Source organism: Cucurbita moschata, unplaced genomic scaffold (genome assembly GCF_002738365.1).
Source record: "Cucurbita moschata cultivar Rifu unplaced genomic scaffold, Cmos_1.0 Cmo_Scf00015, whole genome shotgun sequence".
NCBI classification, from domain to species: domain Eukaryota; kingdom Viridiplantae; phylum Streptophyta; class Magnoliopsida; order Cucurbitales; family Cucurbitaceae; genus Cucurbita; species Cucurbita moschata.
Genome location: NW_019268531.1, coordinates 4718178 through 4744042, shown reverse-complemented (window position 1 = coordinate 4744042; position 25865 = coordinate 4718178). Strand labels below are relative to the sequence as shown.

Genomic DNA, 25865 nt, shown 5'->3' with positions numbered 1-25865 from the left:
TTGAAAAAAAAAAAAAAAAAAAAAACTAGAAATCAGAGATTTGGAAATAAAAATAGATTAACAAAAAAAATAGGCTAAAAAAAAATTTGGGAATAGAATTAAAGAATAGAATTAGAATTAAAAAAAATAAATAAATAAGAAAGAGACATCCTTCTCCTTACTATCAAGGTATTGGCCCTCTTGTGTCTATGCCATGTCATTTATGGACTCCATATAAGATAGCAGGTGCAAAATCTAACCTCCGACACATGGGTTGGGACACAGTATCAGCACATCCGTGCCATTCGATACTTTTCTTGAAAAAATCAATTCAAAGGAAGTCCTCCGAGACACTCGTTTCGAAATGCTCACCTTCACTATGACCCACACATGTGTCAATGGGAAGCTCATTAGGGTCCAGGGGTGATGGAGAGCTGACATCATGCCTCCCCTGAGGTACATTTTGTGACATTTATAAACTGTTGAGGGTAGACATAGTTTTGGCAGATGGACATACGGTGTCATGGAGCGTTTGTCCGATGTCCGATCCAAATTTGGTAAGCTTTCATATTAAATATGGACGGACTTGACTCCAAAAACGCTTGTCCAAATTCCCTTCGAAACTCTAACTTTTGAGGTTAAGGCCTGGGCCCTATCAGACCCTTTAACAAGCCTATTTGTGATGCTCATGTCTATAAGTTGCACATATCTTGTTTATGCCTCGTTTCCTATTCAATGCACACATTATATTGTGTGTTAGATAATGCACTGTCCTCCGACTTTACTTATCTCAACGTAAGGGTCACAACCTACTCTCTCCATAATATAGCTGTGATACTATGCTCATAACATGTGATACACTCTCATTGGCACGTCCGGCCGACCATTGCCAGGTTTGATCTGGTGCTGCATTACTGCTACACATTTTTTTTATTATCCAACATTTGTTGCGTGTCTTCTACCTTTAATTGACACATATCACCCGCCGTTGCTCAACACATGGCATCTTCTCCTTCCAGACGCATTCAAAATGCCTTACGTTATTTATATTTTTTCTAATTTCTTTCGAATTTTGTATCTTTTCCTACGTAACTTGATTCCTTCACCGTTCTTGAGGTTCACTGGAACTCCAACTTCTAGTCTGCTTCAACTCTTGATTCCTTCAGGGAAGTTCTGCGAAATCCTTTCTAGAACAACATACTCAAATTTCAAAACCTAACTCAACAGGAATCTTATGACTCTAGAGAAAACAAAGAACAAAAGTTCGAAACTCTTACCTCTTGATCTTCCATGGTTCTTGACGAACTTGTACGATTCAAGTGCCCATGCTAGATCTCCTTGTGGTTCTAAGAAAGTTTCATAAAGAAACCTTCGCTCGAAAATACTTCCTCATGGCCGGATCGGAGCATCCCGTCAATTATCTTTATCATGGAATTTTTCTATATTGGCCCTCGTGTGGCAAAATGGGCGTCACTTTGTTTATCTTGACGTGAAGGTCACAACCTGCTCTCTTCATAGTATAATTGTAATACTATGCTCGTAACATGTGGTACACTCACATTTTGGGACGTCTGGCCTCCCGTTGCTAGATTGGATCTCGATAAAATTGACAGCTGTGGGATTTGAACCCACGCCCTTTCGGACCAGAGCCTAAATCTGGCGCCTTAGACCACTCGGTCAAACTGTCAAGTTGAAGGCACATGCATTTGTATAATTTTTTTTTTTAATTATAGTTCATGTATTTATTTAATAAAATCTCAATCACATTACCACACTGAGAGTCCTAATAAGTTTTAAATTTATTGGAATTAATTAGGTAATTAAGATCTTATAGTTTAACAATTAAGGACATTTTGATCATGTTTCACCGTCATTGTGGTTTGAGCTTCAAACATGATATAATGGTTGGTAAAACTTTGGATAGTCTTTAAAATTCATTAAATAAGATCTCTCGTAAAATTGCACGTTAGTCTATTATTCATTTTATACCTATTCTTTATTAGACCTATCCTTTCCTTGTTGTCTGTGTCTGAAAAAGGCATTTTTAAACATAGTACAGCGATTGTTTGGCCTTAATTTTTTTCGTGAAAGTCATAGATGGAATTGCAAATAAGAAGAAGAGGTCAAATTCTTATCTCATCGTGGACTGTGGCTCAAGTTATATGCCGTTAAAATTGGCTAAAAAATAGATTCCTCATTGTAGCATATCTACAAATCTTTTTTTATTGGTCGGACCAATCTAGACCTGTAAAGTATGATTCCTTCCCTAAATATAATAGGTTAAGGTGGCAGAGCCTCAATTAAGGACAAAATAAAGCTTCAATAATAGTTTTAAAATTCCTTCCCCCAATTATCTCTTCTCAATCAACGAAAATATCAAGTTCCTTTAAAAAAAAGAGAATAATAAAAATGTCAGATTTGAAAAAAACTAAAATAGCTTACCTGAACAGAGATGTCATTAGTTGGTTGAGATATATATTAGATCTTTATTTTCTTTTATTCTAATTTTATTTTTAAGAAATCACTGTTAGAGGTTAGATCTTCTCTAATTTTGTTGCAATTATTTAGATGTGAGTTAAAAATGATCAGAAACTGGCTAAAGAATTAAAAGAAAAAAAATAAAAATAGAGATAATAAATAGAGGAAGATTTGAAAATAAGAATAAATTAACAAAAATAGGCCAAGAAAATTTAAGGATAGAATTAAACAATGAACATAATTAGAATTAAAAAAATAAATAAATAAGAAAGAAACACCCATCTCCTTACTATTAAGGTATTGGCCTTCTTGTGCCTATGTCATGTCATTTACGGATTCCATATAAGATAGCAGGTGCAAAATCTAACCTCCGACACATGGGCTGGGACGCAATACCAGCACATCCTTGAAAAAAATCATTTTAAAGGTAGTCCCCCGAGACACTCTATTCGAAATGCTCACCTTCATTGTAACACACACATGTGTCAATGGGAAGCTCGCTTAGGCTACAGGGCCCAGGGGTTGTGCAGAGCTGACATCATGCCTCCCCCTAAGGTACATTTTGAGACATTTCTAAATTGTTGAGGGTAGACATAGTTTTGGTGGACGGACATACAGTGTCGGAGCGTCTGTTTGGTGTCCGATCCAAATTTGATAAGCTTTCATATTTCATATGGATGGACTTGACTCCAGAAACGGTTGTCCAATTTCCCTTCGAAACTCTGACTTTTGAGCTTAAGGCCTGGGCCCTATTAGACCCTTTAACAAGCCTATCTGTGACGCTCATGTCTATTTGTTGCCCATATCTTGCTTATGCCTCGTTTCCTATTCAATGCACACATTATATGGTGTGTTAGATAATGCACTGTCCTCCTCGATCGCATCATGACATTCTTCTCTATTGGCCCTTGCGTGGCCAAATGGGCGCCACTTTGCTTATCTCAACGTGAGGGTCACAACCTACTCTCTTCATAATATGACTGTGATACTATGCTCATAACATGTGATACACTCTCATTGGCACTCCGGCTCCCCATTGCTAGGACACATTTTCTTATATTTATCCTCCACTTGTTGCATGTCTTCTACTTTCACTTGACACATATCACCCGCCGTTGCTCAACTCATGGCATCTTCTCCTTCTAGACACGTTCGATTCCTCTTTGGTTGACGCATGTCACCTACAATTTAACTTCATGAATTATTTTCAGATTTCCGTGCGTTATTTATGCTTTTTCTAATTTCTTTCGATTTTTGTATTTTTTTTCCTATGTTACTTGATTCCTTCACCGTTCTTGACGTTCACTAGAACTCCAACTTCTAGTCTGCTTCAACCCTTGATTTCTTCACGGAAGTTTTGCGAAATCCTTTCTAGAACAACATACTAAAATTTCAAAACCTAACTCTATAGGAATCTTATGAATCTAGATAAAAAACAAAGAACAAAAGTTCGAAACTCTTACCTCATAAAGAAACCTTCGCTCCAAAATACTTCTTCATGGCTGGATCAAAGGACAAAATCGAGCATAACAAGTAAACATTTGACAACCGTGGGAACCCACGCCCTTTCGGACCAGAGCCTAAATCTGGCGCCTTAGACCTCTCGGCCAAACTGTCGAAGTTGTTGGCACATGCATTTGTATATTTTCTTTTGTGTTTATTGTAGTTCTTATTTTTATTTGATAGAACTTCAAATTCTATTGTTTCGATTATTGCTCCATTATATTCGTCTTCAAAATAATCTATAGATAATTATGTGATTAAGATGAGTCAAATTAATTTACAACACTTCAATAATTGAGTTTAGTAATCAAATATGCTAACACAAAACCAAATAGCTGATGTCATGGCTCGATTTTTGTAGCTGCTCGAAGCACAAATCGAGACTCAAACATATTATGCAAACACATATTTAAGTTGACCAAAAGTATAGTTTACAAGTTTGGAGGGAACGATTCAAAAAAACATTAAAACAACAAAATAATCTTAGAGGTTGTGAGTGTGGCTCTCTATAACTCCTGCTATAGATCCCGCTCCCATCTCCGACCAACTCCTAATTACTTCAAAAGTATGAAAAACATGAAGTGAGTACAAGACTCAGTAAGTAGCCTACTGGTAAGCTTTTGATTTCTAACCATGGTGTGTGTGCTAAGGTATACTACCTTTTTCAAACCGAGAACTTGACATGGTTTCTTAGCTTGTGGTCATGGGTTATGGTAGTTATCCCTAACAAGTTCCTAGACTACTCCTTGTAGAAGACCTAGAAAGTCACATGGTTGGTAAATATCATGAATGTGAAACATGTCATCTAACGAGAAAAGTTGTTAGGACATCCTAAGACATGGGTAGGACAAGGTGACAATAACATGAGGCATTGTAACTTGTTATAAACATGGCAGACGTGCTATAAAAACATGGTGCATGACATCCCACCTAAATTAGATAAACATAGAATCATGATGCATCTCGGAGTGGAAGGTCAAGAATCATTTAGGGAATAGGTTAGAGTAGCACTTATTTGACTCGGTTTATGGTCCTGAAGTAGCATCTTAGTGCCTATCGTTTATTTAGCCCCTTAACATTATCCACTGACCAACTAAGCTAATTTTATTTAGGGGAGGACGTGGCTGATTCAACTAAACTGCTCATGTCATCATCTTAACTGTATTAAAAGACCTAAAAAAGTGGGACGTGGCTGATTCAACTAAACTGCTCATGTCATCATCTTAACTGTATTAAAAGACCTAAAAAAGTGTTATTGCAAAAAAAAAAAAAAAACTAAGTTTAAATGGATTTATTATAGCTACAAATTCTGAAGTGATAATTGAAATCAAGATTTTAATTTTCGAGTGTATGATTGAACCCGAATAAATAATAAAAATAAATCCACATTTAATAAATTAAAATTAAAATGAGTTTACCTCTAAAACACGACTAGATGAACACTATTATATATATCATTTTTTTTAATTTAAATCAACTTATAAATATCTCCAAAAATAAAAACTCTTCCACTGACCGAGGTGATAGAGGGTTGACACCATACCTTCCTTGAGGTACATTTTGAGGCATTTCTAAATTGTTGGCGTAGACATAGTTTTGGTGAACGGACAAAGAGTGTCGTGGAGAGTTTGTTCGGTGTCTAACTGACACCAAATTTGGCAAGTTTTCAATGCACAAATTCTCTAATGAACCGTCATTTTTTAGGTTAAGGCCTGAGATCCTACTCAGCCCGTTAACAAGCCTATCTATGACGCTCATCTTACTTGGTGCCTCTATCTTGCTTATTCATCGTTTCCTCTTGAATGCACACATTATATGGTTTGTTAGATGGTGCACCGTCCTCCTCGGTCGCATCATAGAATTCTTCTATATTGGCCCTCGTGTGGCCAAATGGGCGTCAATAAGCGCATGTACAAATTCTCTTATGAACCCTCACTTTAAGGTTAAGGTCTAAGATCCTAAGCCTATCTATGACGCTCATCTTACTTGCTGCCTCTAACTTGTTTATTCATCGTTTCCTCTTGAATGCAAACATTATATGTTTTGTTAGGTGATGCACCGTCCTCCTTGGTCACATCATGGAATTATTGGCCCTCGTGTGGCCAAATGGACATCACTTTGCTTATCTCGACGTGAGGGACACCGTCCTCCTCGGTTGCATCATGGAATTCTTTTATATTGACCCTCGTGTGGCCAAATGGGCATCACTTTGCTTATCTCGACGTGAGGGTCACAACCTGCTCTCTTCATAGTATGATTGTAATACTATGCTCGTGATATGTGGTACACTCTCATTAGCACATCCGGCCCCCGTTGCTAGGTTTGTCTGGTGCTCGTTGCTCGACACATGGCACCTTCTCCTTCCGTTCATCCTTGGTTGATGCTAGAATTTAACCAAACCAACCAGTTGATGGCACATACATTTGTATAATTTATTTTTTTTTAATTGTAGTTCATATATTTATTTAATACAATCTCAAATTTTATTGTTTCGATTGTTTCCATTATATTTACATTCAATACTGTCTCAGAGATATGTGAGATTAATATTAAAAAAATTAATTTATAACACATCAATAATTGTGATTACTAAGTAAATATAAAACACAAAATCAAAAAAACTGATGTCGTGAATCAATTTATGTAGCTTGCTTGAAGAATGGATCGAAACTTAAACGGATTGAAAACATGGAGTGAGTACAAGACTCAGTTAATAGCTTACTTGTAGACTCTTGATCGTGGCTATGGTGGATGTTAAGGTATACTACCTTGTTCTAACCGATAACTTGACATGGTTTTTGAGCTTGTGGTCATTGGTTATGGTAGTTGTCCCTAACATGTCCCCAAACTACTCCTCATGGAAGACCTAGAAGTCACATGATTGGTGAATATCATGAACGTGAAACATTTCATCTTCGCGAGAAAAGTTGTTAGGACCTCTAAGATATGGATAGGACAAGTCGACAATAACATGAGACAAGGTAACATGGGAAACATGGCGGATATCCTGTAAAAACATGGTACATGACATCCCATCTAGGTGAGGAAAACATAAAACCGGAAAGATGACATCCTCTTAGAGAAACATGGTGCATGACATCCTACCTACATTAGGAAAATATAGAATCATGATGCATCTCGTAGTGGGAGGTCAAGAATCATTTAGGTAATAGGTTAGAATAGCACTTATTTGACTCGGTTCATCGTTCTGGAGTAGCATCTTAGTACTTTAATTCATGGGCTAACCCTATAGTATAATATCGCTTGTAACACACCATAATCATGTAATATAATATAAGGGACATTTTGGTCATGTTTCACCGACATCGTGGTTTGAGCTTCAAACATGATCTAATGGTTGTAAAATTTTGCATAGTCTTTAGAATTCATTAAATAAGGTCTCTCGTAAAATTGCATGTTAGTTATTGAACATTTGGGTCACAAATCAACTCTTCGTCATTTTACACGTATCTTTTATTTAGCCCCTTAACATTATTCAACGACCACCAAATTTCATATATAAATTTATTATGTCACATTATACCATTCTTAGAATTTCATAAGCACTCCGTCCATTTAGAAGGACATATTAAAGTAACTTAAGAAAAGACTAGATTGGCTACTTACTTATTGATTGACATTCGGGATCTCGGTTCTTGAGTTTGCAGTATTTCCAATTTTTGTTGTGCATGACGGTAAGAGAGTCTATTTTAAGGAATAAAAAAATTAAAAAAAAAAAAAAAAAAACTATGAGAACTTATCGAAAAAGGGGTCAAATTAGCCAAAGCACAAAACTAGTGTTGTTTATGGGGTGACGTGGTCGATTCAACTAAACTGCCCATGTCATCATCTTTAACCTCTAGCAGAGGGAGAAGATGTTTTCCTTGTTGCTTGTGTCAGAAAACGGCATTTTTCAGCAGCATTGTACCGTGGTTGCTTGGATAAGGAATTTCGTGTGATAAGAAATTTCAAAGTGGTCGAGGAGGGAAGAATGACCAAAAAAAAAATGTATTAAAATAATTAGAAGACGACAAATAACCAAAAAAAAAAACCCTTAGAAATTGAGAAAATTACAAAAATGCCACTAGTTAAACAAACGTGAAAAGCTACCGTGACTATATGCACAAAATTCACTAATTCTCAAAATTCAATGTCGGTCTCGATCGAATACGATATTTTTGGTGGTGGTTCCAAAAATTCAACCTTGAAATCATGGCGATTCCGTACTTTCAAGGTCGATAAATCCTCTCTTAACATTTAGAACAATAGATCACATTTCATCCATTAAAATTAGAATGAGTTGTTATCTAAAACATGACCAAATCAACTTATAAATACCTACGAAAATAAAAACCGTCAAATAAAATAGTTTTTTTTTATTTGAATTTCTAAAATAATACTTTACACGTCATAATTATTTACATTTTCCTCATTTCTATCATAAAATAAATCCAATGTATTACCATTTTTTTTAATTATTATTATATTTTGATTCAATTACAATTTATTTTCATTATTAGTGAGATATAAATATTTGAATATCTAATTTTCAATTTACAATAAAATAAAGTAAAATTTTCACGAAATTAAAATCAATTTTTATATAGATTGCTAAGTTTGAATCTTTTTTACCGACTTCCAATAAAAATTAACCAAAATACAAAATATTGGAATAAATTTTGAAACTAAAATTAAATTATTGAGATTTAATAATAGATCCGAACCAACTAAAATTCATCGGAAGCAACTAAAATTGTAAATTGACTAAGAAAATTTTAAAATAAACCGAAGTAAATATAAAAATAGCAATGTTCTATACTCATCTAAGATTTACGAAATTAAATACTACTCTATGCATGTGTTATGGTCTTTAATCCCGTGTCAATGGGTGTCTTGCATTTACCTAAAATATAGAACTAACGCATGATTTGAGTATTTTAATGAATACTCAGCAAGTGGGCCCACTATTGGGATTAGAGAATGCAAACACATGCAATCGGGACTCGAATTAATCATTTAAAACCATCTTAGCGGTGGCCTCTAGTTTGGACAAATTGTATGTGTAGTACTTCCGTACACAAGACCCACACGTACAAGCGTGTGCCCACCAGGCGGTTTCACACACCACTTGGGCCTGCATGGTCGGGCTAGTTGACTGTAGCCAGACTAGCCCGACGTCTGGAGGTACACTAAATTCTCGAATATCATGCAAGACATGATCATTATCATTATTATCAGTGTATGTGTCCATACTTATCATAAAAGGGGAAGTATTTCGATGTAAACGAACATATAGTATGCATGAGATCCTTATACTTTTCATCTTAAATCATTTATGTGACACAACCCCACGCATCTTTCATATTACTCTGGACAACATACATGCATAAGCTTTCATATATTCATCATTTATAACATCACTTAAGGGTTGTGTATCAGAAAACTTTTTATCATTATGCAACATGACATCTCATACATGCACATCATCGTATCATGAGATATCATCATATCATCACCATACATCTCATGTCATCATATCATAATGTATCATCATTCTAACTTATCATAGCATCATAGTACGTCACATCATTATAACATCATAGCATCATCGCACACATCATATTATCATATCAAATCACATCATCATAACATCATAGCACATCATAATATCATATCAACATATATGACACGTGCAAAAGCCACTGGGCACGTGTTGTCATACATAAGACAAGTTTTCCAATCGATCCGATAGTAGGGCCACTTATTTGGATGGCCTAAGCCGACGTTCTCTTTCCAAGTTATTTCCTTTCGTCCTTTGAGTTCTTTCTCACTTATATCGAGGCTTCACCTATTTGAATATTTGTTGGACAGCTTTAGTAAAAGTTGAATTCCTAACTTAATTTAATTTAAAATTAAGAAAAACGGTTCATACTAACCTTAATTTCCTTACATAATGTCAAAATTCGCTTCAAGAGGGTCCAAAAGGTAGAAAATGATGTATAAATTTAAGACCCGAGCTGAATTTGAGTCGTGGAGCTGCGAAGCTACAGCTGGAGCCGAGCCAAGCCAAGGAGTTGCCACGCATCACACATGTCTAGGAGCTAGAGTGCGCGAGTTGTGAGTCGAGTCGGGTCACTCTCACGGGCGCGTGAGTCTACCAATGGTTTGTGTGTGTTAGGTAGGTCGTGTATAGAGGGCCTCGTGGGTTGCTGCAGTGTGGTTGGCTGAGCCTTGTAGATGGGTTGCTAAGCTGAGACTGTTTGGTAATTTTCGAATCGGATCCGACCTAAAACTTCGTCTTCTTCGCCCAATTGCGCACAATTCTTCTTCCATTCTCTCTCTCTTTCCGAACGCTCTCCGATGTCTCTTTTCGTCGTCCTTCCCTTCAGATCTCTGTCACCTTGAGCCTCTGACTACCTTCCCTTTAGATCACGGTCACTTTGTCACTCTCAATACCCGATATTGTCACCTTCAAACAACATTAATGTTTGCTCCAGCAACGAATAATTATTCCACAAACCTGCTACAATGTTACTATCTTTTGATAAATAGATTAAAAAATAAGAATGTCTGTATTAATGAATTGATACAAATTCGAGATATTTTACAGTTCTCTCATACATCCAACAATTTAAAATTATCAGTCTTGTCTTTTTGTATCGGTCTCGTTAAATAATTTCTCTACTCCCACTAATCGACTTCTCAATCGAACCCACCGAAAACCGAGTGATTATAACAAAGAAAAATGGTGAAATTAGGTAAGGGAGGGAATTATTATTATTTTTTTTTTAATGACACAAGAATTTCCCCAACCAAAAGGCAAGAACATATGACCAAACGTAAGACGACAACACACTTAAAAGCAAAACCCAACAACTAAGAAAGTGAAAAGAAAAACTACTTGTCGTAAGCCCCAACAAACAAAAGCCACATATGAGCCGGTCGGGTCGGGTCGGGTCGGGTTTCAAAAAACCGATCGGATCCTTCGATCTTCTCCACTAGTTGACACCACACGGCGGCTTTTGCTTTTTACAGAGAGAGAAAGAGAGAGAAATCAAAGAGAAATTGGAAATGGAAATTCGTGTTCGTACGATGGAGGCCGATAAGTGAGGACCAAGACGAAAATTATCAGAGTGAATTTCGCCGAGATCGCACCCGGAGACACCGACTGAATCAATCGGCGCTTGGATTTTGAATTTCATTTTGAAATTGGTCAGTGATCTTGGACTCCCAACTTCATAGTTCTTCAATGGAAGGTTAGATTTCTCTCTCTCTCTCTCTCTCTCTAGCTCCGAAATTCTCTCTCTAGTTTTCTGGATTTTATTTTGGTTATCGTGCGGTGAGTGAGGAGTATTAGGTTTTTTGTGTCTCTGTTTTTGCCTCATCTCTTTCTCTTAATGTAACTTCGTTTTCTGTCGAGTTGACGAACAGTGTATCTTGGATTTTGCAGAGAATTGAGATGAAAATCGCGGGTTTTTCTTTGTGGTGGATGGTTTAGGGTTTTTGGGTTTGGTTGTTTTTGTTGGCAATTTCAATTTTGAAGTCTCATTGAGCTTTGATTCATAATTGTGGTGTTATGATTATTGTTCGAATGATTGAAAATTAAATTATCTGCTGGGAGTTTTATCTGTTGGTTCCTTTTTATATGGAAATCGAAACTTTTCTTCCCTATTGCAAACAGCCTCTTGAAACTGAAACAAGTTGCGTTTTGAAACTTAAGTTGAGTAACAATGGCTGAAGCCAGTGTGTTGAAGGGCAATTTTCAGTGCTTGTTGGAATCTGAGTAACCATTTCCATAGCTAGAAAATTGTGTGGGATGTGTGTATTTACGGGTATTCTCACCTTTGTTGCTGGGATCCTGATAGAAATTATGGTTGGGTCCTTTTATCCTTCCGGGGATCCGTTCTGTAAGCCACTATCCAATGTATACCTATGTATACCTTAGGCAGGACCAGCCCTCGCCCATTTCGTAACAAGGCCAAAGACGACCGAAGAGAATGATGTTTGGAATAATTTCCTTTCTCATTTGATCTAATCTTTACTGTTTCCCGATTGTGTCACAGAGAAGTTCTTTTTTTTAAGATTCAAATAATGAGCGTGGGAACTATGAGTGACATGAAACTTATGAAATACAATTTTGGATTACATATTGACAAGTGATCATTTGGGATCTCCGACAAAATAGTATCATGGAGCGTTTATATGGAGAAGTAACTGTACAAATAAGTAGATTTCTAGGTGGGATCATCATGGGGAAGTCATAAGGTATTTGAGTATTGATTTTTCATTGAAGCAATTAAATGAAATATAAGCCTATTAGTCTCAATCATCTTTCTTGTTCATGCTGAAGTTTCATCTTTTTTGTTAAGTATTTGAAATTGTGTTTCTGTTAGAACCAACAACTACTATTTTTGCCAAATAGTAAGACTTTTGTTTATTTATTTGTTTTTTTTAGAAGCCCAATTTTGATTATTTGAAGAGTGATTCTAAGAACCCTAGTCATATTTTACGGAATGAGGGTGAAGTTTAGGTATCGAGTGCGCCATTGTAGTAGCTAATGCTTAGGCCATAAAAAGGTTTTCTGATCAGCTTGAGGCTAATTGATCAATATCCTCTGACAGGCGTATCACCAGACCAGGAATCAGTGGGTTCTGGGACAAAAAGGTCTAGTGTATCGTCTGGAAGCAAGTCTAGAAATCGGAAAGAGTTTTTTAACAGATTTTCGGACAGTGAACTCTTCACGGTGAAACTTGAAGATTGGTGTCAAGAAGTATCAGAGAGTTCCAGAACCAAAAAGTCGGTTTTCGACGTTCCTTTTGAGTTGATTGATTTACAGAAGTTCGACTATGCACTAGAGGGGATTTCGTTTCAGCAGCTGATTCGAATGCCAAGTACTATTTATGCTTCTGCCTCTGATGGCGTGGAAGCAACTTCTTATCTTGCTGTTGAGGATTTTCTTCATGCAAGTGTGAAAGGTTTGTGGGAGGCATTTTGGAGTCAAGATCAGCCCATGCCTTTTACTGTTGGTTGCTTATACAGGAATAATTTAAAATTTTACCAGGCTGAGAAGGCAATTGCTACTGGAAAGCTTGAAGGTCTTTCAGCCGCTGGCGTTCTGCTGAAGAACGCTCGACATCCCCATGGGAAGTGGGACCAAATTCTTACGCTTTCTGTACTGAGTCCGGATATTGGAAATCATGCCGTGGATCATGAGAGCTATCCTTCTCCGTCTGTTTTAGGTGAGGCTCTTTTTTATGCTGTCCGCATGCTATTGTCAAGAAGCTTGAGCAAATCGAACTATTCATCGGGTTTGAACTCTGTCTTTGTTTTTCTTTTCAATTCGTGGTACGGAGGAGTTATTAAAGTTGAAGGAGATTTAAGTAGGTTGGAGTTTGATCTGAATAATGTGTATGAATGTGCTGCTGAATGGATAAAACGATATGCTACAATATCGGTTTCTTCAATTGATAGGATCTGGAACGAGCTTGGAAATGCTAACTGGGGTGATATTGGGGCATTGCAAATACTTTTTGCTACCTTCCATTGTATTATGCAATTTGCCGGAGTTCCCAAGCACTCGATTGAAGATCTAGCTGCCGATCATAGTTCTCGTTTGCAAACTAGACGAGTAGAGAGGGAGTTGGGAGATGTCAGAGTGAATGGAAATGGTTTGTTTAGGTTCCAGCAGAAAAGCGTTTCCCCTGAAATTCTTGAAGTTCAGGAAGATTCGATCAAAGTTAAGTCCGAAGAGATCGTAAAGTTGAAAGTAGGATCGGTGCTGTGGTTGGAGGATTCAAACTCGCAAAAAGGCTATCAGATTAATGAACTCCTGACTTGGGGCGAGCTTCAATTTTATATTGCTTCTCCGGTCGAAGAACCTGGAAAAAGTCTTTTTCTTTACGTTGGATCTCGAATTTCCCAGCTAGAAGCATGGGAAGATATGAACTTGTGGTATCAAGTGCAGAGGCAGACCAGGGTGCTAACTGTAATGAAACAGAAAGGTCTATCTAGCAAGTACCTACCTCAGTTGTGTGCATCTGGGAGGATCATCCATCCCGGTCAATGTCGTAGACCGAGCTCGGGTGGCAACTGTGACCACCCTTGGTGTGGCACGCCCATTCTTGTGACCAGCCCAGTTGGTGAAACCGTAGCTGACATGGTAAATGGTGGTAGATTTAGTTCTGCAGAAGCATTAAGATGCTGCCATGACTGCTTGTCTGCACTCTCAACAGCTGCTTCAGCTGGAATTCGACACGGTGACATCAGACCGGAGAACGTGATTTGTGTGAGATCTGGTGTGAGACAGCCTTACTTTGTTCTTATTGGCTGGGGACATGCAATTCTCGAAGACCGGGACCGTCCTGCTTTGAATCTTCACTTCTCGTCAACTTTTGCACTACAGGAGGGGAAACTCTGCTCTGCCTCAGATGCAGAGAGCCTAGTTTATATGCTCTATTATGCCTCTGGTGATGCTTTTCCTGATCTGGATTCTGTTGAGGGTGCACTACTATGGAGAGAGACCTCTTGGTCAAGGAGGTCAATTCAGCAGAAGCTCGGTGACATGTCGACCGTACTGAAAGCATTTGCCGACTATGTCGATAGTCTATGTGGAACACCATATCCTATGGACTACGACATCTGGTTAAGAAGGTTGAAGAGAAACATACACGACGAAGATCCGGGGAAGGAAATCGATACGTCAGGCTAGGTCTCTTCTGTTAGCTATGTTTATAAAATCACTGCTACTCTTTTCGCCGACGTCATCTTTTCTCAACCGTAAGTACATTTTTGGGTGAAGAAGACTGGATGCTGCCGGTAAGGTAAGAGGGAACGTTTCGATCAGCTTGACATCTTTCGTTGTCTTCGAGCCTGGGTATATCTTCTTTCAAGTGTGTTGAATGGATTCACATCTAGGCATGGTCACAATATTTAGTCATACCTAACAAGATTGAACTAGTCATAACCTCCGTGACCATTACTGTCAGTCGATGCGGAGATGGCTGCAGTGACGGTAGTCGACACCGCTTTAGAACATCGTGATCGAGCTAGGTGCGATGACGTTTGTGTATGATTGGGTAGGTAAATAGAATTTAGTGTTGAATTTGGAGTGAAGGGTACATTTGTGTATATGTGTGAGTTTTAGGGTGTGATTTGGGGTTTGTTTGTGATAAAGTTGATTAAAGTGTATTTATATGATGATTTGGGTAAAATGTGTCCTTTCATTAGTCAGAACTCAGAAAAAGGGGAGAGTTTGAAGCTTTATATGTTGATGAAGGGTGTAATATTTTCAGGCTTCTTTGGGCGTCTCATTCTACTTCCTCTCTATGTTTGTATATTTTTATTTTTGGTGCAATTAATAAAATCTAGGTTTAATTACCAATTTAATTCAAATGCATAAGTTAATTCATATTTATTTGATTTCGATGGTCAAAGATGTTTTCACCTCTAACTTCGAAACCTATCTTAATATCCTTTACGGTTAGAAAGAAAAGAAGAAAGAAAAGAAATGCTAGAAGTTCAAGCTAGCATGTCAGATTAGATGATGAGGAATCTTTATACACGAGTTGGAATGTGCTATTTGGCTTCTATTTGGCTTAGTCACACAACAAGCACTCCAAGAGGCTCGATAATGATGTTGATAATGATGTGGAATCTTTAGACTAATGGGTTGGGATGCGGAATCTTTTAGACTAATGAGTTGGAATGTTTCGCTTCGCTTAGTCACACAACAAACACTCCAAGAGGCTCGACAAAGAGAGTTTTAAACTATTCTTGCCATTATTTTTTCTCAAGACGGTTAAATCCATGAGTATAGTGGTTTTAAAATTTTCATAATTTAATCATAGGCATAAAAATTTAGAATCATTTAGATATAAAATTAAAAATTTAAGAATTTAATAGATACATTTAAATGAAAAAGAATAAATAAACAAATTTTTTAAAACTTTAATACTAAACTTATAATTTAATTTAAAATTTCCAAATATTACCCCGAATGTTGCTTATAAACAAAGTGAAGTTGGTAACATTGAAATGGCGCTCCACTATCAGTTTGCTTCTCCTAATGCCAACACCAAGAAGAAGGTCGTTTACGTCCTTAACTTGCATTGGCAACGTCGGCCTATCTATATCCAATGTGAGAGACCAATTGCCTTAGAAGGAAGGCGCGTTCTCGAAACATAGCTTTCCAAGTAGAATCCGAAATCTCAACAATTACCAGGTGACCCATCAACTAATCTTTCTAATAACTCCTCAGCTTCTTAAGTACCCTTTGGAAAGACCAATCTATGGTCTTATACAGTAGAAAAGTGTTTGAAGTGTTTAAAGCTTGAATTTATGCAGCTGATCAACAAATTCACATCCCAAATAAATTCTCAACTTCAAAATTTTAAACCTAAATTCACTGTATAACAAATTTTCTGCATTTGAAAATCATCCACAGCTTTTGATGGTATAAAAAGTTAGAGATCTTCAAACTGGCTTCAGAAGAGGGGAAAAAAAGGCCTCAATTTGATTAAGAACAGTACAACAAAGCAGTATGAAAATCACATTAAGTTTTATCACTTCCTGAATCCTTCGAAAATTCTAACGACATGCTCAAATCAGACCCTTTAAACTAAATAAAGCAATAGCAGCAGCACAGTAAGAACACACCTATGAAGTTTTCAACTTCCTTAATCAGCATCCATCTCTTCCAGGGCAGCTTTAGCAGCTGCCTTTGCTTCCTCTAGAAGATCCTCTGGCACCTGAAAGTGGTAAAACCATGTGATTAAAACTAAACTACCCTCACGCGGGACCAATTCCCGATACGAACTCGGGGAGCTACTACTATAGTACGGAGACGGTTTATACTACTATTCTATCGCTCTGAACTACGTTGAACCACTAAATAAATAATAACGAAACGAATGAGTAATGTGATTCAATATCAACGGTAGTATACAACTATACCATTCTAATATTTTTGCACCACTGAAAAATTCAAGAACCATTTTTTTTTTTTTTTTCTCACGAACTTACAGAAGGTCCCATCCCAAAGCAGACTAAGTTAAAGGTATTCGGTTTCGAGTTTAGATGCAGCTCTCCACAATCGAATTTATATACCACCAACATTCAGCTACGCCTAACTGGTGATGAATTTTGAAAATAGAACTTGCAATTTCATTCAATTGAGATAACATTAATAGTACCTTCTGATGTTGGCGGTTTGATTCATCACAGATCCAACTCATTTCCAACTCGAAGTCCTTGTCCTTTGCCTCATCATGTACTCCATAAATACTGCTCGTCAAGAGAGTAACACAAAGTTTAGATTCTAATCAAGCAAATGTCCCAACAAATTCAAAGCCCAACTACTCAGAAGTTACTCACATCTTAGCTACTTCAATAACACCTTGCCGACATGTCAATTCAGAGAGTTTCAACTTCTCAATTTCCCTGTCATTGTATTGCTTGTAACATCAGGAATACTACTTAAATTTTCACAGATATGAGATAACATACAATGTGCTGTTGTGATGTTAGATCGATGTACAGATTCAAAGGTGGTATGCAATTATAAATAAAGGTGAAATTGCAGTTCCCCTTCTTCAACAAAAGTGCTTTAACTATAAACACTTAAAAGTAAAAAGTACTTCATGATAAATACTTATTTTGTGCATTTGAATTTTTCTAAAAAACACTTTTTTAATAGGAACACAAGAATATTAAAAACACTAGTAAATTAATTCCAAACACGATTATGAGTGGAGTGTGCTTTGGACATGACTTCCAAACATAGTCTATCTGGTTAAGATACCCCACGGCCTTCTTCTTGGACATCGATTAGTTATATGATGCATAAGAAATAAAAAATGCTTCACCAATGCTGAGACAAAGATGCAAATATTAAATTAAGAGTTAAGTTCATAGAACAAAATCACAGTGCTTAAGAGATTTTCTATTGCATATTGACTAGTATCTCGACTATTTCCCTCAATCAGTAAACTCATGGTAAGAAACGGTAAATCAATTACTACAATTTCTTGCATTACTGTGGTCAGAAAGGACGTGTACAACAAGATGATCATTCTGGAAGTTCAATATTGGTTACAATATCACTTGACTTAAGAATATCTGCCATAAATCAGTCAATAATTCGCAATGTAGCAAGAACAAAATCCTTTATATACAAATCTCTTTTCCAAAGATCATTATAATAATTATTATTATTTTATAAGAAACAACTTTCCTAAGATGATGATCAGCCACGTATCAATCATAAAAATCTAGACATGGATCTCCCACATAAACATCTTTAGGTAACTATACGCTGATTATGCCACCTCTCTGAAGTCTTTATTATAGGCTACTGCCTACGTGATGATTTATACTGATAGTAGTAGTATGCATCCATGTTTTTGAAAACTCATTCTCATCAAATTCAATTAAAGTAGATTCAATTAGAAAGCAACAACGGAGTGGTCTCTTGGCAATCACCCACAAGAAGTATCACAACAAGTAAATCTTTTATCTTACGTTTTTGCAGCTTGCCTACCCTTCCCAATTGCAGCACCATAGTACCTCTAGAAAAATACCAAAAAAAAAAGAAGAAAAATGTTAGTTCATAGAGCAGCCATAAGATGTACATAAGTAGTTTGCAAGCGTTAAAAACAAAACAGCATTAAATTTAAACTGTGTATCACAAATCTACAACATGTCAATATATGATAAACTCACATAGGAAACACCGGATGGTTCAACCATGTACAATTGTGGTCCATCTCTGTCATAGCCTCCAAGAATTACACCACATCCAAAAGGTCTGCAACATTAATTTCAATTCGATATAAGGAGAAAGAAAGAAGCAATTTCAAATTTCTATGGGTATTACTGAAATCATGACAAACCTGAGCCACCAGTAAAGTGTACAGAGATGCACATAACTGGCAACACGATCAGCTAATTCCTTAACAGGAATTGGTTCCCCATAAACACTGCATAAAGAGTCCATAATAAAACAAGATAAGCATTCAAAAGGATAATGCAAAATCAGCAATACATCTCGAATAACCTCAGATAAAGCATAAAATTAACTGATAACTTCTTCCTCATGATCACATGGCCTGCATGCCTTCACTTTTTACATACTTTTCACACCATTGTTTTCTCCTGTCAGTATAGTATATCATAGTATCTACATATGCGTATGAAGACCTAGAAGTTCATGAAGGCATGTCCTTTCTAAAGAACACAATTCATTCACATGTAACAGTTCAATGGTGGTATCATCATCACTTTGTTTTCCAAGAGATGGTTTACTATTAAAATCATACTGGTGTCTAACACATCATACTGATACTGCTCATTCGTTATTAAGCATCTATTTCAAAATGTTTACAAATCAGACCAAGGAATCAAATTAGAACATAAGAGACAATTGAATTACTCAAAGTATAGTCACCAAACATTTATCTGCAATATGTATTCCTACAATTAACCAATTTCACTACTAATAAACTGGGAGGTATGCATTAGGATTAGGGGACTGTCTAAAATAGAAGAGTCTCAAGGTGCAACCTTTTATAATTGGTTGCTTCGGACTTGGCTCGAGCAACTATTTGTCTTCCATCTGCTGCTAATCCTGCCACAGCCTGCATCGAATAGCAAAATACATCAATAAAAAAGACAGTAAATGTTACCAGTTCATTTTTTTGCTATATGTTCAACTACAAACACTTAAATGTGAGAAAATCCAAGCAAATTAACTTTTTTTATTCCATTATTCATATCCAAGTCTCTGCCCAGTCAAGGCACATTTCCTTAATCAGTTAGTCTACGACCATTACAGAACAAAAGCTTAAAACATCTAAACCCTTGTTACAGGATACTTGAGAATCCAAAGCAGTGATCGAGAAAATATAAGGGATAATAATACCATGCCAGAATGACGATGAACAGCGTGAATTCTTCTATTAGAACCAGGAAGCATCATCTTAGAGGTAATTAGCTTTTCTACGCCCTGAATAAAAAACAACCGCATCAGATTCACATGTGAGAAACACTCTATCTCAAACCTAGAGAACTCCTATGGTCCCATCCACAAAACAAAGGAGGAAGCACACTCAAAAAGCGAGAAAAATATTACCATAACGACTCCGTCTTTGCATTTGATTCCAATAACAGTCCTGAAAACGAATTCGAAAAACAGTTCACACAAAAATGAAATAGAAAATCCCTGCCACAGGTAAATCTATATAGTAATTAGGAAGAAAGTAAGAGAAGAATAGGAATACCCGCTGTTGTCGACGGCCTTAGCAGCATACTCGATCTGGAAAACGCGGCCATCGGGGGAGAATGTGGTGACGGAAAGATCATAACCAGTTCCAATGCTACTCATTGCTTGTGGTTCTTTGGAGTAATGGAGAGCGAGTTTCGATTGCTAATTTGAGGAGCAGGAAATGGAACAGAGCAGAGATTATGAAGAAGACGAAGAAGAGCTCTCCGCTTTTCTGCGCTTCAATTTCTTTCTTCTCAAGAAAATCTCTTGCTTTCGCCTTTTCCTTTCCTGGGAAGTGAAATACCAATTTAGCCCCTTTCTTTTCTTTTTTTTCTTTTTTAATAAAAAAATTAAATTAAATTACAAGTTTTGTGCCTATTTCTCAAAAAAAAAAAAAAAAAAAAAAAATTAATTATAGTTTATTGAGGTGTACATTCAACCCGATGATAGGACTAACTCAACCCGAACTATATGGGTTGGGTTTAGTTGGATTAGCGGTAGGGTTGGATTCATTTTTTTGAACACGAATTGAATCGATTTGATTTTAGGTTCGTGGGACAAAACACGGTCGACTCGACCTAAATAAAAATATATAAAATATATTAAGAATTCTTCCGTATTAATGAATTTGTGAATGGTATTAATGGGTTTACCAATTTTCTCTTTTATTTTTATCGTATACACTACCTTTAAACTAATCGTTTTTATTGTTTATTTAATTTCATGATATCCTTCCATTTTTTCTTATTTTAACTAATTTCGAAGAAATATTGTATTTAGATGTTTTTAGTTCGATGAAAATATTACTATTTTTTATTAATTTTTTTGTTTTAATAATTATAATTTAATTTGAGTTTATTTATAAACTTTTAATATATTTTTATGTAAGATGATATCCAAATAATTATAAATTGTGGATAAATAAAACTTTAAAAAAAAATTTACAATCCAACCCTCTATTTTCGGGTTGAATTCGGATTGGGTGGTAAAAAAAAAACCGTTCAACCCAATCAAATTCCGACTATGTACCCCCTTTAATAGTTTATGAGGAACTATCTTATTTAATATAATATATTTTAATATTTAATATATTAAAAATATATTTTTATTTAAAACATTTAAATAAATATATATTTAACTCATTTAAATATCATTCAAATTTTATAAATTTTAAATATATAGTTGATAATTCATATATTATATAATTATTATATTTGTATCAAATACAATTATTATATAAAATTCAAATTCTATATATATATATATATATTTAATATATCACATATTAATTTAAATATTTAAAAATTTTCATTTAACTAAATTTATTTTCCGGAGTCACTCAAATTCTTTGGATTTTAAATGTTATGATATCAATGGTTGTTGTGTCCTAATGCTCTGGTACCATTTGTTGTACCCAAATGTCACAACCAAAATGTCATAATATCAATTGTTGTAGCGGAATGTCACAACCAAAATGTTCTGATGCTTAATTATTATAGTGAAAGCAGATGGAAGCAAAATCGATCACACTTACACACTCACAAACTGAAATTAAACAAAGAGACACAAAGGTTTAAGTGGTTCGAAGAGAAGAAATTTTCTTACGTCTACGATACGTATATCTCTCACATTACAAAACCTCTAAACGAAAGTTCCTCCTAATTGCCTTTAGGCAAATACAAAATAATAATAACTTTACATGACTCCGCCATGACTTCATATGACTCTTTATGACTTCACACCTCAAGACAATGTTAGACAACCTTTTATATAGGCATAATAATACTATTCTCGAGTATGAACGGAATATTAATCAAAATGGTTATGAACTAAATGAGAATTGTGACCATTTGTGATCGTTTACGAGAAGATCAATTTATTACTAAATGTTTGTGATCATATTTTTACGAACAAATTACACTATTTGAAGAAACTGAACATACTAAAAAGATGAGAGTGAAGGAGGTGAGCTAAGAACAAAACTTTAGTACACAAGTTGAGGCTCAAATTCTGCAAAATCAACCGATCCAGACTCAATTGGAGGCATTAAATATGCAGCCAATATCTCAGATACCAATGCTGCAGCAAGCGGTATCCTCTTCAAGTTCTTAACCAAAGGAATCTCATTGCTTTCTCCTACAGCAATCAGCTTCTCATTGATCTCGACCATCCTGTCCAGTTTCCTCTTGAATTCGGGGTTCTCGACGTCCGGTACGGCCGGGAAGATTCTCGCCGTCGTTCGGTTAGTCTGCATTAGTAGAAGCAAAATGAATTGGCTGAATGTTTTGTCATTGAATAGTTCAGTTCATTGTAGTAAACTATCCCTTAGATGAACATGGGCTATGAATGAAATACATGTAGCTATCAAACTTACCTCAATGATAACATGCATGTCAAATTCTTTGGTGTTAAGGCCAATTCCTTCATAGAATGCTGTTCTTTGGCAATCATTGAGATACATTGTCACGTACACCTGCAAAAAAATATTTCATTGAGACGAACATTCAGGTCAAGTTCAGCCCACAAGATCCATACTTGATAACGATTTTACTTCCTAAAAACACCGTTAGGATCTCAGTCAACTGTTTTTTTGAAAAACTTTGACTATGATCACAAAAACATTTTCAAAATTGGACTATGAACCAACATAAATTGTGCGATCCCACGTTGATTTGGGAGGAGAACGAAGCATTCTTGCTAAGGGTTTTAAAAACTTTGAGGGGAAGCCCGAAAGGGAAAACCCAAAGAGAACAATATCTGCTAGCGATCGGCTTGAGCCGTTACAAATGGTATCAAAGCCAGATATCGGGCAATGTGCCAGCGAGAAGGCTGGGTCCTGGACATGAGGTGGTGTACCAGCAGGAACACTAGGCCTCGAAGGGAGCGGATTGAGATGTCCCATATCAATTGGAGAAGGGAACGAGTGTCAAAGAAGATGTTGGGCCCCGAAGCATTCTTTATAAAGGTGTCGAAACCTCTCCCTATCAGAGGTGTTTTAAAAATTTTGAGAGGAAGTGTGAAAGGAAAAATCCAAAGAGGACAATATCAACTAGTGGTAGGCTTGAACCGCTGTAGAAGTAAAGTACTAAGTAAAGTATTAGTAAGTAAAGCATGGTACACGAAAACAGATTACCAAAAACAAAAACCTTCATCTTTCCATTTTTTGTTGTTAAAAGTGTATAATTCTACTCAGATTTCAGTAGAGATTAACCGCCATTTACCGATAAACAGAAGAACCGAGACCACAGCTTAGCCTTCCAGTCATTGAGGAACTGAGGCTGTGCCTTGAGCAATGCAGAGAAGAAATCGCCGTGCCTGTTCTCGTCCTGGCACCAGTTCTCAAAGTACTTGAAAATGGGATAGCATTGGAACTCAGGGTTGGCCTTGAGATGTCTGTATATGGTTATGTATCTCCAGTATCCAATTTTCTCAGACAAGTATGTAGCATAGAAGATGAACTTGGGCTTGAAAAATGTGTATTTTCTAGCCTTTGTCAGGAATCCTAAGTCCAATGCCAAGTTGAAATCAGATAGACCTTTGTTCAAAAACCTGTAATTAATGGAACATGAGTATCAAAAATATAAGACACAAAAATTTCAAGACATTTTTGTTTGTTATTCTAAATCTCTAAAGCTTTCCATCAAAATCATTTGCATTCATAATCATCTTGATCTTTTGTTTTTAAAATTTAAGGTTATAAATAAATACATGTAGAGGTTCTTTGTGTTGATATCTATATTTTAGAGACTTTTTCAAACTTCAAGCGAAAACTTGTTTTTGTCTCAAGAATTCGGCAATGGATTCAAATATTTCCTAAGAACAGATGAAAATATTCAAAACAAGCACATTAGAATGTTTGAAGGACTAAAACTAAAGGTTCGAGAATAAATATGAAGATTCAAGTATCATATAACATTTAGTAGCGTCCTTTAACTGATAAAGAAAGCTCATGTAATGATTCTGAGGCTTGAAAATGAGTACATACCCAGCATGCCTGGCTTCATCCCTGGACATCAGAGAGAAAATCTCAGCCACCACTGGATTGGTTTTCTGGAACACATCAAAACAATTGGCAATGTGAGATAGAAAAAGATTGTTCTCCATCCATATTGCTCGAAGTAATTATAAGAGATAAAATGTGATTTCATAGTGAAAGATTAGTTCATGATTTGGAAGCTCAGAAGCCATTCAGCAGTGTAATAGAGCAATAGAACAGAGGAGAAATTATAGATTCAAATGACATACAGTACAGCTATAAACAAGATTTTCAAAAAATTATCCACAGTACTCACAATCAACTTCAAAATCACAGAAACAATTCATTCTGAAGTTCATAAGCAATACCTTAAGCCTCCTTCCCAGCTCCTTGTAGAGCAGAAATCCAGAGAACTCAGCAGTACAAGATCTCTCAAGAAACTCCACAAAGATCTGTCTGAGATCGCCTTCCATTTTATCAGCAGCTTCCTTGAACTCCTTGTTCCTCACAAAATGCGTCTGGTTATAATCAGTCTTAAACTCCTGAAGCAAAGCCTCGAACTCAGCTTGGTTCAAGTTCTTGTTGATTTCGGTATTGAAGAGAGTCTCCATCTCATCAAAGTCAGTGGTGTAGAACCTAGGCGTCAGTAGCGTCTCCTTAATCGCAGCCTTGTTGGCGTTCTTGGAGGGCTTGGGAGGCGATTGAGAGGAAGTTGCAGACATTTTAATGACGGTGAATCTGGAGTAAGAGAATGGAATAGCTCTCGTTCTAGGGCTTCCGAATTCGGGAGTTCTGCTGCAAAACTTCGACATTGGCTTCACGAGAGCCATCTCAGCAGCGGCAGCCATGGATGACGATGAAGCTTCTTCGGAGGGGCTGCAATGGCGGATGTGGGAAACACAGAGGAGTGAAAAGCAAAAGAGAAGCAAACATATATAAATATGAGGATAGTAATGTAATATAATTCATCCAATCAAATAGAAGATTTTTCTAAATCATATTGACACGTGGCATGTGATTATTGGTTTATCGGATTACTCGATGGGGTTGATAATGCCAAGTAAGCACATAAATTTGTGGTTATTATTATTTTTTCTTTTTTTTTGGAAGCGTGTGGTCATTGTTTCGTACACGTGTGATTCTAATTTACTGGGCCAAAGATTTGGGCCCATTTCTATTATCTAATCACCTTTAAATACACTTTTAATTCATTTAATAAAAACACTCGCAAAATTTGTAATTTATTCCCAAAATAAAAAAAATATTTAAAATGTTTTTACCGGAGGTAAACCGTTACTACTTTTTACCATCAATGAACGAATGAAAACTATCTATCAACATCTCATACAATACTCCGAACTTTTTACATCTCATAGATTACTTCAAACTTTTTAATATTACTCTCGAAAGTTCATCAATATTTTTTTAATATTTTTTTTTTAATTTTTTTTAAGTATAAAGATATTTTAAATTTTTTTTAACGTTTTGTTTCTTTCTCTTGTTTGAGTGAGCCGTGAACATAAAATATGGTATTCCATTATAAGGCGGTGCCCCAGATCCCTACAAGTAGAGGATGATCAAATCTGCTACACCCACACGTAGCCCTGATACTGAATCGACTTTAGACTAGCTTTACATTACAAAAATATCCCTCGAATAGTTCGAGTGAAG

General features: G+C 36.2%; 3 protein-coding genes and 1 non-coding gene across 6 annotated transcripts; 1 reads left to right on the top strand and 3 right to left on the bottom strand.

Annotated features, from left to right (window-relative positions):
* Nucleotides 1-1586: 1586 nt before the first annotated feature.
* TRNAL-UAG lies at nt 1587-1666 on the bottom strand. Its single transcript has one exon. It is a non-coding gene; the product is annotated as a tRNA-Leu (tRNA).
* A 9303-nt stretch (nt 1667-10969) lies between these two features.
* On the top strand, nt 10970-15269 carry LOC111453618. Of its 2 annotated transcripts, XR_002712286.1 has the most exons (3): nt 10970-11216; nt 12582-15009; nt 15040-15269. XR_002712286.1 is itself a non-coding variant. In XM_023094781.1 (2 exons), the coding sequence occupies exons 1-2, from the start codon at nt 11210-11212 to the stop codon at nt 14666-14668; spliced, it is 2094 nt and encodes a 697-aa protein (XP_022950549.1). In that variant the 5' UTR covers nt 10970-11209; the 3' UTR covers nt 14669-15269. The 2 variants fall into 2 exon arrangements, 1 of the variants encoding a protein (XP_022950549.1); XM_023094781.1 differs by having other exon boundaries at nt 12582-15269.
* A 1172-nt stretch (nt 15270-16441) lies between these two features.
* On the bottom strand, nt 16442-20494 carry LOC111453399 (proteasome subunit alpha type-3-like). The gene is made up of 10 exons (XM_023094484.1): nt 20235-20494; nt 20087-20126; nt 19877-19960; nt 19519-19592; nt 18849-18935; nt 18679-18763; nt 18478-18524; nt 17332-17397; nt 17151-17241; nt 16442-16706 (listed from the first exon to the last, which is right to left on the bottom strand). The coding sequence occupies exons 1-10, from the start codon at nt 20336-20338 to the stop codon at nt 16635-16637; spliced, it is 750 nt and encodes a 249-aa protein (XP_022950252.1). The 5' UTR covers nt 20339-20494; the 3' UTR covers nt 16442-16634.
* Nucleotides 20495-21909: 1415 nt separating this feature from the next.
* Nucleotides 21910-25120, bottom strand: LOC111453398 (magnesium-protoporphyrin IX monomethyl ester [oxidative] cyclase, chloroplastic). 2 transcript variants are annotated; one of them, XR_002712251.1, is made up of 6 exons: nt 24563-25120; nt 24204-24268; nt 23440-23767; nt 22593-22691; nt 22127-22466; nt 21910-21921 (listed from the first exon to the last, which is right to left on the bottom strand). XR_002712251.1 is itself a non-coding variant. In XM_023094483.1 (5 exons), the coding sequence occupies exons 1-5, from the start codon at nt 25040-25042 to the stop codon at nt 22203-22205; spliced, it is 1236 nt and encodes a 411-aa protein (XP_022950251.1). In that variant the 5' UTR covers nt 25043-25120; the 3' UTR covers nt 22078-22202. The 2 variants fall into 2 exon arrangements, 1 of the variants encoding a protein (XP_022950251.1); XM_023094483.1 differs by lacking the exon at nt 21910-21921 and having other exon boundaries at nt 22078-22466.
* Nucleotides 25121-25865: the final 745 nt, after the last annotated feature.

Coding starts and splice junctions, on each gene's coding strand:
- LOC111453399 (XM_023094484.1), bottom strand. CDS start 20,338: ATGAGTAGCATTGGAACTGGTTATGATCTTTCCGTCACCACATTCTCC. Junction 18,936..19,518: donor GAAGCAACCAATTATAAAAG/GTTGCACCTTGA, acceptor CTCTTTATGCAG/TGTTTATGGGGAACCAATTC. Junction 18,525..18,678: donor AACCATCCGGTGTTTCCTAT/GTGAGTTTATCA, acceptor GTATTTTTCTAG/AGGTACTATGGTGCTGCAAT.
- LOC111453398 (XM_023094483.1), bottom strand. CDS start 25,042: ATGGCTGCCGCTGCTGAGATGGCTCTCGTGAAGCCAATGTCGAAGTTT. Junction 23,768..24,203: donor GATGAAGCCAGGCATGCTGG/GTATGTACTCAT, acceptor CATTAATTACAG/GTTTTTGAACAAAGGTCTAT. Junction 22,467..22,592: donor ACATGCATGTTATCATTGAG/GTAAGTTTGATA, acceptor CTACTAATGCAG/ACTAACCGAACGACGGCGAG.